This window comes from Xenopus tropicalis, chromosome 7 (assembly GCF_000004195.4).
Source record: "Xenopus tropicalis strain Nigerian chromosome 7, UCB_Xtro_10.0, whole genome shotgun sequence".
Taxonomy (NCBI): Eukaryota; Metazoa; Chordata; class Amphibia; order Anura; family Pipidae; genus Xenopus; species Xenopus tropicalis.
The window spans coordinates 56237609-56251038 of record NC_030683.2 but is presented as its reverse complement, the minus strand read 5'-3'; the positions used below and the strand labels follow the sequence as shown (position 1 = coordinate 56251038).

The window sequence follows — 13430 nt, the reverse complement described above, 5'->3', positions numbered from 1 at the left end:
CCTAAGGCATAGAGGTGGGGCAAGCAATATATGATTGACAGCTGGGATTTTTAAATGCCTTTATAATGGGTTTGGATGTGTTAATATAAAAATGAATTTGGGTTTCATGTTTAATTTGAAAAGGACTTTTATTATACAGCTTTTTATGTCTGGGTGACAGGTCCACTTTAAAGGAATACTGTCATAAGAAAACATGTTTTTCAAAAACTCAAACAGATTTTTTTTATATTTAATTTTGAAATGTCACATGAGGCTAGCTGTATTCTTCATTTCCCTGGGTGCTACAGCCATGGGACCTGTGCTCCAATAGACTTCAGTCACACTTTACTGCTGAGCTGCAAGTTGGAGTGAAATCACCCCCTTTCCCCTCCAGCAGTCAATCAGCAGAACAATGGGAAGGTAGCAAGATAGTAGATCGCAGTAGATATCAGAATAGCACTTAATAGTATGTATGTATGTGTATCTTTATTTATAAAGCGCTACTTATGTACGCAGCACTGTACAGTAGAATACATTAATACAAACGGGGTTATTAAGATAATAGATAAATACAAAGTATAACAATAAATACAAATAAATAAAATATATAGTTGCAATAAGTTAAGAGTAAAAGACACAAAAGGATGGAGGCCCCTGCCCCATAGAGCTTACAATCTATATGGGAGGGTAACTTACAAACACAAATAGGCAAATATAAGTGTTGTAGGTCACAGTGGGTGATACTACAATATAAGTGCTAGTTCCCAGATCAGGTGCTGTATGAGTGTTCCAAAAGGTAGTCTTTAAGTTTAGTTTTAAAAAAGACTGAGGGAGGATTCTCTCTGGAGGAAATCGGGGAGGGCATTCCAAATGGAAGGGGCAGCAAGGCAGAAAGGTTTAATGCAGGAAACAGCAGCAGTAGTAGTGGGGGGCGCAACCAAGCGGTTGCTCTGCGAAGAACGAAGGAGTCGGCCAGGAACGTACGGAGATACCAGAGAAGGGATGTAGTGGGGAACAGAGGAATGGAGTGCTTTGAAGGTTAAGAGAAGGAGTTTGTAAGATATTCTTTGTTTAATAGGAAGCCACGATAAGGACTTTAGCAGGGGAAGGGCCTGAACTCTCCTGGATGAGAGGAGGAAGATTCTGGCAGTAGTATTTAATACAGACTGTAGGGGGGGGGAAAGATAGGAGTTAGGGAGGCCGGTTAGTAGCAGGTTACAGTAGTCAAGTCGGGATAGAATGAGAGCATGCATGAGCAGCCTAGCTGTTGCAGTAAAAAGAAAGGGACAGATTTTGGCAATATTGCGTAAGAAAAAGTGACAGGTTTTGACAGTGGTGTTAATATGGTCAGAGAAGGAGAGAAAGGAGTCAAAGATCATGCCCAATCAATGTGCTGAATCAACAGGGTCGATGAGGGTGCCATCAATAGAGATAGTAAAGGGGGGGGGGGGTATGAACAAGCTTAGGGGGAAAGATCATTAGTTCAGTTTTTGTTAGGTTCAGTTTGAGGCAGTGTTGTTTCATCCAGTTGGAGATAGCTAGGAGGCAGTTAGAGATTTGAGTCTCAGTTTCAACTGTTAACGAAGGGGTTGAAAAGTAAATTTGAATATCATCACCATACAGATGATATTTAGAGCCAAATGAACGGATAAGATCTCCCAAAGTGTGTAGAGGGAGAACAACAACAGTCCAAATACAGAGCCTTCGGGTACCACCACATTAAGAGGGACTGGAGATGAGGTTTTGTCAGCAATCCAGGATATGCAGCCTGACTACAGATACCAATTTAAAGCAGAATTTGCATCAGGAGGGAGTGGTCGACCGTATCAAACGCAGCTGATAGATCGAGGAGGATTAGTATAGAAAAGTGACCTTTGGCTTTGGCAACCTGAAGATCATTTGTAACTCTGCACAACGCTGTCTCAGTAGAGTGCGCAGGCCGAAAACCAGATTGCTGCGGGTCCAATAAATTATGGGTGTGAAGATAGTAATAGTAAGAAATCCAAGTCCACCTTGGGGCTCCTCCAGTTACATGGAAGTAGGAGAGACAATAGGTTACCCAAAAGCAGTTCTAATGTGTAGTGATTGCTTCTTCTGAAAGCTCAGAATTGGGCACAATGCACTGTGATGGCTGCATACACACCAACGTTACAGGTAAAAAAAAAAAAAAAAAAAAAACATTTGTTGCATCAAGAATAAAATTTTATTGGTAGAGGGAATTATTTGCTGTGTAATTTAGAAATAAAAAATCATGACAGTATCCCTTTAAAATTGAAAGCATAGAAAAACAAATGTTTATTAAAATATTCTATATTTTTCTTTGTTTTTCTCCATATTAAGCTCTTTCAGTGCACCATCTTTATAGATAATTTTTAATTCCCTAGCACCAGGGCAGTTTGAAGAGTGCACTTGCTACCACTATATATCTATATAGGGAGAGTGATATAGAGAGTGACGCATATAAAGATAGGGAGAGATATAGGAAGGGAAAGAGATATGGAAAGATTTAGGGCTCTGGCACACGGGGAGATTCTCTTGGCGATAGTGTTATCAGATATTGGGTTTCCTGATCAAAGATTCCATACCTGAGGTGAATATTATTAGGTCCTGGACAAAAACTGTGGTATCACCTCAGTGGCCATTTGTTCCCTGGCATGATCAGTCATATCAAGCTTTGGGCTTAGGGTGCAGACACACGGAGCAACTAGTAGCAGCTACTTGTCACGGCTACAAAAATAGACAATGCTGATCATTTAATAATAATTGTCTCTCTGTGTTTTAGCAGAGGCAGTTTCAGTATTGTCTATGGCAGGGTTGTTGGCATTTAGTAGCCATGACAAGTAGCTGCTACTAAGTTTGCCCATAAGGGGATGTTCACAATTTTTTGTATTTTTTAATTTTTGTTGAACCAAATTAGTATTAATATATCAAACAGCTCCAGACAGTAATTCAAACTGCAGTGCTTTTTTATCAGCAGTGTCTGCACACTACATGTTTCGGGCAGAGCCCTTTCTCAACTTGAGAAAGGGCTCTGCCCTAAACATGTAGTGTGCAGCCATATGAATTCAGATTTTTTTGCTCTGGAAAAGTAAATCTTTATTTTTTTTTTATTGATATCTATATGACCCTACAATAAAAAATGAAATCAATTTAATTTTGCTACAAAGTAAACCAATAGAATGCTAACTTTATGTACTTATGATATTTTAATTAGTTGATTAGTGTGGATTACTTTGTGTGCATAATTAAGGCTGCCTGATATTACCCTCTATAGACTTTAGACCCTTCATAGTTTGGACCTAAAAGCAAAATTACTGCTTTGATACAACAGCTGTTTTTCTTGTATTCTCCTGTGATGCCTTATACATTCTTTCTTCTTAAGTGAGTTCATGGTGGAAGAGCATGAGCTACAGAAGGAGAAGATTCAGGAAGATTATAATGACAAGTACTGGGACCAGAGGTACACTATTGTGCAACAGCAAATCCCATCTTTTCTGCAAAAGGTGGCAGACAAAATCCTTAGCACAGGTATAAAAGTATTATATTAAAGTAAAAAGTAACAAGATTTTGTAACTCTTACCACTAGCCAAACTTTCACTTTATTTGCTTGTTTTGTTAGTTCTGTGTAACTTTAGGGGTGTTTCATTGGGTGAACTTTTATTTATTTTTTCATGACAGCCTACGCATATTTCCACTTTTGTTACAAAATATGACTAAATGGTATATCAACCTACAAGTGAAAGTACTCAAAGTACAAATAAACTAATACAGGTATAGGACCCATTATCCAGAATGCTCGGGACCAAGGGTATTCCGGATAAGGGGTCTTTCCGTAATTTGGATCTCAATACCTTAAGTCTACTAAAAAATCAATAAAACATTAATTAAACCCAATAGGATTGTTTTGCATCCAATAAGGATTAATTATATATTAGTTGGAATCAATTACAAGGTTCTGTTTTATTTCTACATAGAAAAAGGAAATCAGTTTTAAAATTCTGAATTATTTGATTAAAATGGAGTCTATGGGAGACGGGCATTCTGTAATTCGTAGCTTTCTGGATAACGGGTTTCCGGATAAGGGATCCCATACCTGTAAATACATCAGTTGTTTTGTTTTAGTTATATTTTATGACAATGAATTTGCTGGGAATGCTGTGCCTGTTTTTTTTTCCTTGCTGATGATAATTAAAAGGAACACAGAATATGGTTGTACAAGGCCTGGATCATTACAGTTAGTAATGTGTGGGTCAGGAAAAACTCAACCAGCGAAATGTTGCCATTGTAGGACCCACACCCAACTCGTCCCTACATCTTTCTGCTCTGTACACTACCTCTGCGCACTCCTTAGGTTCCAAGACAGGGAAACTTCAAGGGTAAGAGGATGAGTTTACCTCCCCATTCTGACCCGCACCCAACTCAAACCGGAGGTGGTAGCCCAAATTTCAACCCTAACCTGCCTGACCTAAGGGTAAACCCACGGTTCCTGTTACAGAGATGCTGGACTTTTAGGCTGGGGCAGTAAGTTAAGCAAATAAGATATGACAATTGAATCCATACCCAGTTTTAGGGTTTAGTTCTCCTTGAAGATCTGCTACCCCATATAATTTCTTTCTAGGGTTCCCTGTAACACCACAAGCAATAATTAAATGTTTTTAAAGCATTCAGTGATATATCTGATACTAGAATGTCAAGAAAAGTAAGGTACCGTATATACTCGAAGTATAAGCCGATCCGAATATAAGCCGAGGTACCTAATTTTACCTAAGAAAACTGGAAAAATTTATTGACTCGGGTATAAGCCTAGGGTGGGAAATACAGCAGCTACTGCTAAGTTTTTTTTTTTTTTTTAACTGTCTATACTGTCTAATAACTTCTATTTGTGAGAGTGCATCAGGGTAGACAGTTTGTGCAGGTTCACAGGGGCCTTATGCAGTCATGGAGAAGCCATCAATCGCATTTGTGCAGTGTGCACTCACATCTTATGAACCCGTGTTGTGTGTGCTCCCAGCACAATTATAATTTAGTAGCCCTTTTCTTGAAATGATTGCCTATCTCCATGTATCTGTAATGGACATGTCATGTGTTTCTGTATAATTGCTGGATATATCAGTGCACAGTATGACAGTAAGTTCTCTTCATGTAGGGATATTTATTGAGGAAAGAAAATCTGATGTGCTCTGCCGTTAGAACAGGAATAATTACTATTTTTTTCACCAGTTAATACAATTAGGATTAATTATGGATCCTGCTGGTGACACCTAATAATCTGGCAAGTTTCTTTTTACAAAGTGGGGATAAGAAAGGGAGAAAATGTAAACATATTATAGGATTGATGCCAGGGCCAAAGGGATAAACTGAAGTTACTGCACTTACTTGCTTTCTACCTGCAACAGCTTGTGATAAACACTGTTTGACAAAGTGCAGTAAGAGTGTGCACTCCCCCCCGCGTGCACCCCCTCCCGGCGACGTGCGCTCTTACATATGTGCGCTGCCTTGCCAGCGCGCATACGTATCAGCACACGGCGACGGCGGGGGGAGTGCTGGAGCGCACAAACGTACATCTGGTGGGGGGGGGTTGTGGGTGCGAGCGATCACGGCACGAAGGTACGGCACGGGGGGGTACGAGCGATCACCGCATGAAGGTACGTCCACAGTAAAACAATTACCGTATATACTCGAGTATAAGCCGAGGGAGACTTTTTCAGCACATTTTTAATGCTGAAAAACTCTGCTTATACTCGAGTATAAACGGTATTTGAAATAACTTCAAATTTTGATTAGTCAGACCATAGGACAGTGTTCCTCTTTGCTTCATTTCATCTTAAATGATCTTGGGCCGAGAGAAGGTGGCAGTGTTTCCTGATTATTTATAGTTTCTGGATTGTTAATATATGGATACTTCCCTTGTATGATAGAGTTTTGACTTGCATTTGTGGGTGAAGTGACAAACTAAGTTCACAGGCAATGGTTTTCAAAAGTTTTTATGAGCCACACATTGTTTTCCATTGCAGAATTGCAGTGCTGCCTGAGAGCCTGAAGATCACGGCCATCCAATATTGGCTTTCAGTCTTATCCAAAGTAATCCAGATAAATCTCTGAACACCAGGGACATCTGCCCATGCAGTGTTTCACACTTTTTTTTCCCAAAGGTGTTTATTTATGTATCTGTAACATAAAACAACATTAAACATTATGACATTGGTTCTACAAGCATATTTCCTTTTCATGTTAGGATGTATACAATACATTGGTTTAAATAATCTGTAACAACCTACTCGAGGTAATGTTCAGACTTCTGTTAGAGAAGGGGAGGACAGGATCATGTGGTGCTATTCTATAGCCTCAACCCATCTTCCCCGTACCTTGTCATACTTTTGAGGGCATCCCTTTGCTGTGTAGGTAAGTTGTATCAGTGGCAGAAGGGCTTTAAGTAAATTGAGCCAACTGGCAATTGTCAGGGGAGGATGAGCCATCTATTGAAAGAGGATACATTTCCTGGCATAAAACAGTAATGTTCTAAAGAGGATGCGCAATGCTGATTTAGGAATAATGTCATCCACAATGCCAAATAAACAAACCTTAGGAGTAAGTATTTTAGGTAGGGATGTTGTATTTTGAATGTGATCTAAGACCTGGTACCAAAAGTGATGCATTTGGCGGTATAGCCACATTAAATGAAAGTAGTTGGCCTCAGGGGCACCACATTTAGGGCAATGAGACGAGTCGTGGATTCCCATATGATATAATCGTAGGGGTGGTCAGATGAAGCCTATGTATGATTTTGAATTTGATTAGTTTGTTTTCATTTCCCAGCACTTATGTTCCAGGGTTACTGCAGTTGGTCAGGTAGTTGTTGTGGGAACAACCTTCCACCCTGAGCCTTAAGCTTATCAATCTACAGTGGAGGAAATAATTATTTGACCCCTCACTGATTTTGTAAGTTTGTCCAATGACAAAGAAATGAAAAGTCTCAGAACAGTATCATTTCAATGGTAGGTTTATTTTAACAGTGGCAGATAGCACATCAAAAGGAAAATCGAAAAAATAACTTTAAATAAAAGATAGCAACTGATTTGCATTTCATTGAGTGAAATACGTTTTTGAACCCTCTAACAAAAAAAGACTTAATACTTAGTGGAAAAACCCTTGTTTGCAAGCACAGAGGTCAAACGTTTCTTGTAATTGATGACCAAGTTTGCGCACATTTTAGGAGGAATGTTGGTCCACTCCTCTTTGCAGATCATCTCTAAATCCCTAAGGTTTCGAGGCTGTCTCTGTGCAACTCTGAGCTTGAGCTCCCTCCATAGGTTTTCTATTGGATTAAGGTCCGGAGACTGACTAGGCCACTCCATGACCTTAATGTGCTTCTTCTTGAGCCACTCCTTTGTTGCCTTTGCTGTATGTTTTGGGTCATTGTCGTGCTGGAACACCCATCCACGACCCATTTTCAGTTTCCTGGCAGAGGGAAGGAGGTTGTCGTTCAGGATTTCACGATACATGGCTCCGTCCATTTTCCCGTTAATGCGAATAAGTTGTCCTGTGCCCTTAGCAGAAAAACACCCCCAAAGCAAAATGTTTCCACCCCCATGCTTGACGGTGGGGACGGTGTTTTGGGGGTCATAGGCAGCATTTTTCTTCCTCCAAACACAGCGAGTTGAGTTAATGCCAAAGAGCTCTATTTTGGTCTCATCAGACCACAGCACCTTCTCCCAGTCACTCACAGAATCATTCAGGTGTTCATTGGCGAACTTCAGACGGGCCTGCATATGTGCCTTCTTGAGCAGGGGGACCTTGCGAGCCCTGCAGGGTTTTAATCCATTGCGGTGTAATGTGTTTCCAATGGTTTTCTTGGTGACTGTGGTCCCTGCTAATTTGAAGTCATTAACTAACTCCTCCCGTGTAGTTCTAGGATGCTTTTTCACCTTTCTCAGAAACATTGACACCCCACGAGGTGAGATCTTGCGTGGAGCCCCAGAGCGAGGTCGATTGATGGTCATTTTGTGCTCCTTCCATTTTCGAACAATCGCACCAACAGTTGTCACCTTCTCTCCCAGCTTCTTGCTAATGGTTTTGTAGCCCATTCCAGCCTTGTGCAGGTCTACAATTTTGTCTCTGACATCTTTGGACAGCTCTTTGGTCTTTCCCATGTTGGAGAGTTTGGAGTCTGCTTGATTGATTGATTCTGTGGACAGGTGTCTTTTATACAGGTGACTAGTTAAGACAGGTGTCCTTAATGAGGTTGACTAATTGAGTAGAAGTGTCTAGCCACTCTGTGGGAGCCAGAACTCTTAATGGTTGGTAGGGGTTCAAAAACTTATTTCACTCAATGAAATGCAAATCAGTTGCTATCTTTTATTTAAAGTTATTTTTTCGATTTTCCTTTTGATGTGCTATCTACCACTGTTAAAATAAACCTACCATTGAAATGATACTGTTCTGAGACTTTTCATTTCTTTGTCATTGGACAAACTTACAAAATCAGTGAGGGGTCAAATAATTATTTCCTCCACTGTATAGTCCTGCAGCCGACAGGAGGATATATGTATTGTGTATAGAAATCAGGATCTGCAGATTGTATGCAGTGTCTGTTATGCCGCCCTGTGTCCTGCTCCCATAATAGGCAGTTGATATATGGTAGGTTAGAGGTTTGTAAGTCTGTTTGATAAACAGGCTAGGCTCCTGTGACAGCCTGGAGTTTACCTGCCTCTTGTATGCAGCAGGCTTGTGTTGAGAAGGGCCCTGTGCTGTTGTAGTGGGGCCTTGCTAATAGAGCTGCTCTGCAGGACTTTATGGGGTTAAGGGGGAGCCCCAGGGATCCCAAGACTTGTCCACCCCTCCTCTATCTACCTGCATACCTCTCCTTTGGTGCATTCACAATGCCACATCACGCCGTACCGCATTCAGGTTAGGCCTCCGGCAGGGAGCGCAGTCACGTGAATCCCTGGCTTCTCGCGTCTGTTAGGCCGCGCTCAGTTCCAGCTTCAGCTTGGGTCAGGAAGCTCCGTTTTTGCTGGGATCAGGTAGCGGAGTGTTCATTGAGCTGCCAGAGACAGAAAGTAGTAACAGATCTTTCAGAGTGTTTCAGAATGTGTCCACAGGTTATATTGTAAAGGGTACAGCTTGCAAAAAAACTTTTCCATCTACCCTTTCCTCCTAATACATTCTTTGCACACTCTGTGTCTTTACTATAAGAGATTCATACAGTTACAATATCATTTTCACTGGGTTTTTTTTTCCACTGTTTTCACAACTTTTCCAGTCATTTATTGCCTACTCCCAAATTAGGTGAAAGTATCCTTGAACATAGGGGGGCAATATTGAACAAGGATGACAGGCACCTAAGGTTTGCTCATAAAGGTAATTCAGTTTGACTTTAAGTCTGGGGTATTAAGCAATGAAAATACCCCAGTAGTGGTGGTGGTAATTTGTACAAACTGATATTACAGAGAAACCAAGGGGGGCTTACGACAGGTCTCAGTGTTGAATTTTCCTTCAGGCCATTTTTATAATAATATCCCTCAATGTAGTTACAAGGTCAGAAATTGTTAGGTTGAAAAAAAGACACAAGTCCATCAAGGTCAGCATTTTGTTTCTATAGGAAACCTGCCTGACAGTTGATCCAGAGAAAGGCACTCCTTCTGAAGCCTCTCCAATTAGCCTCAGGACAACACTTTTTAAAGTTTAAAATGGGGTAGCTATTAGACTTCAAACTACCAAATTGCAGAGCTTTGCTTAAAGGAGAAGGAAAGGCTACAAAAGAGTTAATCTCAAGCTGCAGGCTTACCATCCATTGTCTCAAAGGTGCCCTTAAGTCTCCCCATATAGTGATGGTTTACAGGTTCTGAAGCCAAACCGGACAAAAAAACGCAGAGCTGTGTGAATAAACTTCCCATGATGCCTCTCTCCTTTCCAGACTTCAGGACTTGCGAACAGAGGCGGCGCATGCGCAATGTTGATAATCAGCGGGTCATAATCGTGATTCTCCATTCAGCACTTCTGAGCCGGTGAGGAAGAGGCAAGGGGGAACAGTTCCGAGCGGCGGGGGGTTGCTGGTGGGGGGAGAGGCAAGGGGGGAGAGTTCCGAGTGGCAGGGGAGCGGCGGCGGTGGCTGCTGGTGGGGGGAGAGGCAAGAGGGGAGAGTTCCAAGCGGTGAGGGGGAGCGGACTGGGGGGAGTGAACGAACGAGGGGGGGTAGGTTACTGACAAAAGGAAGCTAGCGGAGCGAGTGGGCACTTTGTACTGTGCTCACAAACACGGACACCGTAATGCCCTCCCTGTATTCCGTGTGCACCAATAGCAACCAAGTAACATGGTTGCTATGGTGACGCGCAACTAAAGCAGGAACTTATACACCGATCGCAAAGCACTTACATTCCACTTATTCCTGCTCTGTGCTGATCGGTGTTTGTGTGCCCGCTAATCTTGCCTCCTTCCCAGCTTGCAAGACTCGACAATGCGTGAGGGCCGACCAGTGGAAAAATGTTTGCGCAGGCGCAGATAAATCACAGCGGCCATCTTAATGAAAAAAAATGGCAGCTGTGGCGGAGACTGCTTATGTTAACCTGCAAGATTGAATCATAGTGAAAATATAAGGTATTTAGTAAAATAAAGGTAGCGACTGGCCCGCGACCCCCCTCTGTGTGACCTGTCTGGCTGCTTTGATGTCTTACCGTTGTATAAGTTTTAAATGGTATCTGTACTGAGATTAACTGCCCCCCTGCATGGCTCTCACCTCAGATTCAGGCTGTAATCCCTCTGTATTGTTTAAACATGTAATCCCCTGTACTGTTCACACCTTTTAATCTCTGCATTGTTTACCCCCTGCAGTGTTCACACCTCAGGCTCAGGCTGTAATCACCCATATTGTTCAACTGTTCACACCTCAGACCTGTGTGTAGGCAGCATAGGGTAGGCAGAGTATGGCACACAGGCAGCATGGGGCAGGGAGGTTATGGCACAAACAGGCAGCATAGGGCAGGGAGGGTATTGAACACACAGGCAGGGTAGGGCAGAGTATGGCACACACAGGCAGCATATGGCAGGAAGAGTATGGCACACAAAGGCAGCATATGGCAGGAAGAGTATGGCACACACAGGCAGGGTAGGGCAGGCAGAGTATGGCACACACAGGCAGGTTAGGGCAGGCAGAGTATGGCACACACAGGCAGCATATGGCAGACACAGGCATCATAGGGCAGGCAGAGTATGGCACACACAGGCAGCATATGGCAGACACAGGCATCATGGGGCAGGCAGAGTATAGCACACACAGGTAGCGTAGGGCAGGCAGAGTGCTACCCTATGCTGATGGTTGATATCCCTGCAGTGAGGACCAAGCATTTGGGTTTTTGCTGCACTACCACCATTGTGATAAAATGGATGTGGTTTGAAGTGGGTGTGGTTTAAAAGGGGGAGTGGCTTCCATTAGTGGCCCTCCACCATGTATGCGCGAGAAATTCCGGCCCTCGGCACCGCAGAAGTTGGACAGCACTGCATTAAAGGGTGCCCAACAATATACCAGGGACTTCTAGAAAAGGGTTTCCTTGTCCTTTAACTAATTATATTGCACAACTGCATTTTATCTTATTACCCACAATGTATTGCATATGCAACTTGGTATCCTGTTCAAAACGTCAGATTTTTTTCAATAAATTTCGATTTTTCACAAGTAACATTTTTTTCACAAGTAACATTTTTTTCATACATATTCTACATATTTACCAGCATCCAGGCATGTTGCAACATTAGTTTAGAGAGCGCTTCTCTATGGTGGTTAGTCCCACAACCCATGACAAGCATAACCTATGCATAAATCAAGGGAAGTGGGACTATTGCATGCACAGTCAATAGTATATGCATGATTATACAAAACAACATTGTAAATTCATTGCTTATTAAAATACATGGTAGATTACACATTAATTCATCTAATCGCTAAAAAAAAAGTTAAAGGTGCAGTACTCATTAAGTCCCTTCGGTGACAAAGTGTCAAGTTTCTTAATCCAAAAAGATTCACGCTGGAGCAGTTATCTAGACCTATCCCCTCCACGTCTGGGCATGGGTACATGATCTATGTCTATACAGTCATGGCCAAAATTGTTGGCACCCCAGAAATTTTCCAGAAAATCAAGTATTTCTCACAGAAAAGTATTGCAGTAACACATGTTTTGCTATACACATGTTTATTCCCTTTGTGTGTATTGGAACAGAACAAAAAAGAGAGGGAAAAAAAGCAAATTGGACATAATGTCACACAAAACTCCAAAAATGGGCTGGACTAAATTATTTTCACCCTTAACTTAATATTTGGTTGCACACCCTTTGGAAAAAATAATTTAAATCAGTTGCTTCCTATAACTATCAATAAGCTTCTTACACCTCTCACTGGGAATTTTGGACCACTCTTCCTTTGCAAACTGCTCCATGTCTCTTTTATTTTAAGGGCGCCTTTTCCCAACAGCAATTTAAGATCTCTCAAAAGAGGTTCAATGGGATTTAGATCTGGCCACTTCAGAACTCTTCAGCACTTTGTTGCCATCCATTTCTGGGTGCTTTTTGACATATGTTTGGGGTCATTGTCCTGCTGGAAGAACCAAGATCTCAGACGCAAACTCAGCTTTCTGACACTGGGCCTACAGTGCTACCCAAAATCCTTTGGTAATCCTCAGATTTCATGATGCCTTGCACACATTCAAGGCACCCAGTGCCAGAGGCAGCAAAACAACCCCAAAACATAATTGAACCTCCACCATATTTCACTGTAGGTACTGTAGGTACTTTTCTTTGTTGGCCTCATTCCGTTTTCGGTAAACAGTAAAATGATGTGCTTTACCAAAAAGCTCTATCTTCGTCTCATCTGTCCACAAGATGTTTTCCCAGAAGGATTGTGGCTTACTCAAGTACATTTTGGCAAACTGTAGTCTTGCTTTTTTATGTCTCTGTGTCAGCAGTGGGGTCCTCCTGGGTCTCCTGCCATAGCGTTACATTTCATTTAAATGTCGACGGATAGTTCGCGCTGACACTGAAGCTCCCTGAGCCTGCAGGACAGCTTGAATTTCTTTGGAACTTGTTTGGGGCTGCTTATCCACCATCCGGACTATCCTGCGTTGCAACCTTTCACCAATTTTTCTCTTCCGTCCACGCCCAGGAAGATTAGCTACAGTGCCATGGGTTGCAAACTTCTTGATAATGTTGCGTACTGTGGATAAAGGCAAATCTAGATCTCTGGAGATGGACTTGTAACCTTGAGATTGTTGATATTTTTTCACAATTTTGGTTCTCAAGACAGTTTTCTTCTCCCTTTTCTGTTGTCCATGCTTAGTGTGGCACACACAGACACACAATGCAATGACTAAGTGAACTTCTTTCCTTTTTATCTGCTTTCAGGTGTGATTTTGATATTGCCCACACCTGTTACTTGCCCCAGATGAGTTTAAAGGAGCATCACA

At 42.0% G+C, this 13430-nt stretch overlaps 1 protein-coding gene across 2 annotated transcripts in view; it reads left to right on the top strand.

The window, feature by feature from the left end:
- The window catches only part of tubgcp2 (tubulin gamma complex associated protein 2), a 119699-nt gene that overhangs the window by 36995 nt on the left and 69274 nt on the right, over positions 1–13430 (top strand). For both annotated transcript variants that reach the window (XM_002940307.5, XM_012967068.3), the window contains one exon: positions 3362–3507. In XM_002940307.5, the coding sequence (XP_002940353.2) occupies positions 3362–3507 (146 nt within the window). The remainder of the gene's footprint in view (positions 1–3361; positions 3508–13430) is intronic.